Below are 1,082 nucleotides of genomic sequence, written 5' to 3' on the forward strand. Positions count from 1 at the left end.
GTACACTGAGGCCCTGCTGTAGTAAAGCTGCCTATATGGCTTTAATTTGGGTCTCACACACTGCAAAGGGATCATACAGTGTAACTCCTACACATGATTTATTCTGTTAAAGGTTACTATTTTGGAAACATCTGAAGTCAAGCCAGACACGAGGATCAGCACTGATAGGTTCTCCGAGCTTGCTGAGACGTTAAAGTATCAATTCAGTGAGTAGGTCCTCCTTGTTACACTGATGTGAATCACATCTGCATTTTAGTTTGTGGATGCAATGTTCCCTTTTCTATGCACAAATCTGTCAAATGGACAACTCCACTGAGGCCACATTATTCTACTCAACAATCAAAGACAGTGATGCTTTATTGAAAAACATATAAATGATACAAATGTAAATATTTGTTAAGAAACATTGCAGATTTATAATGCATTTTAAAAAATATACAGAAAAAAGAAGCCGATATAATGTGAATAAAATAAAGTTAAAGACAGAACATTATAAACAACAAATACATCTGTGATTAAAATCAGGTACAATAGAAATGTAATTGATCCAAGTAGCTGATATGCACATCATAAATGAAACTGTCCAATGTGTCATTTCAACAGTGACTCTGCATTGTCTTAATCCCTCTCATCTAACTCACGTACACAGTGTGTAGATACGACAAAAAGTCTTCTTCCTTCTTCTCGTCACATCCTCTTCAGATTGTCTCCTCTATGTTCTGTAGAATCCTTTGGGCTTGGGGCTGAAATAGAAAGTCACAGGTGTCTGTATGAGTCATCAACAAGACACCAAGCTACACAATGTAAATGAATATTTTATTGGTATCTTAAGGCAAAAATGTAGATGCCAGAGTTGATGAGTGTAAATGTGTGTCTCATGAGTCCAGGAAATGGTTTATACGTACTTTTTGCACCGGCAGAGCCTATGCCTTAGGTGTCTTGTCGCCCGCTAATGTGAGCCACAAAGAGACACAGAGAGAGAGAGACAGAGTGGAGGATAACTTAACGCCATGCTAACACCCCAGAGTGATCGAACAGAACGGAGTAGGAAGGGTTTAACTGTACTTGTCTGCGTCGACAGA

General features: G+C 38.6%; 1 protein-coding gene across 1 annotated transcript in view; it reads right to left on the reverse strand.

Moving 5' to 3' along the window:
- Nucleotides 1–455: 455 nt before the first annotated feature.
- cd4-1 (CD4-1 molecule) overlaps nucleotides 456–1,082 on the reverse strand; it is a 13,546-nt gene continuing 12,919 nt past the window's right edge. Inside the window, exons 10-12 of the mRNA XM_028424461.1 lie at nucleotides 1,066–1,082; nucleotides 906–949; nucleotides 456–743 (exon numbers count right to left, since the gene is read on the reverse strand). The exon at nucleotides 1,066–1,082 is cut by the window's right edge and continues 84 nt beyond it. Of these exons, the coding sequence (XP_028280262.1) occupies nucleotides 713–743; nucleotides 906–949; nucleotides 1,066–1,082 (92 nt within the window). The 3' untranslated portion in view covers nucleotides 456–712. The remainder of the gene's footprint in view (nucleotides 744–905; nucleotides 950–1,065) is intronic.

Source organism: Parambassis ranga, chromosome 16 (genome assembly GCF_900634625.1).
Source record: "Parambassis ranga chromosome 16, fParRan2.1, whole genome shotgun sequence".
Lineage (NCBI taxonomy): Eukaryota > Metazoa > Chordata > Actinopteri > Ambassidae > Parambassis > Parambassis ranga.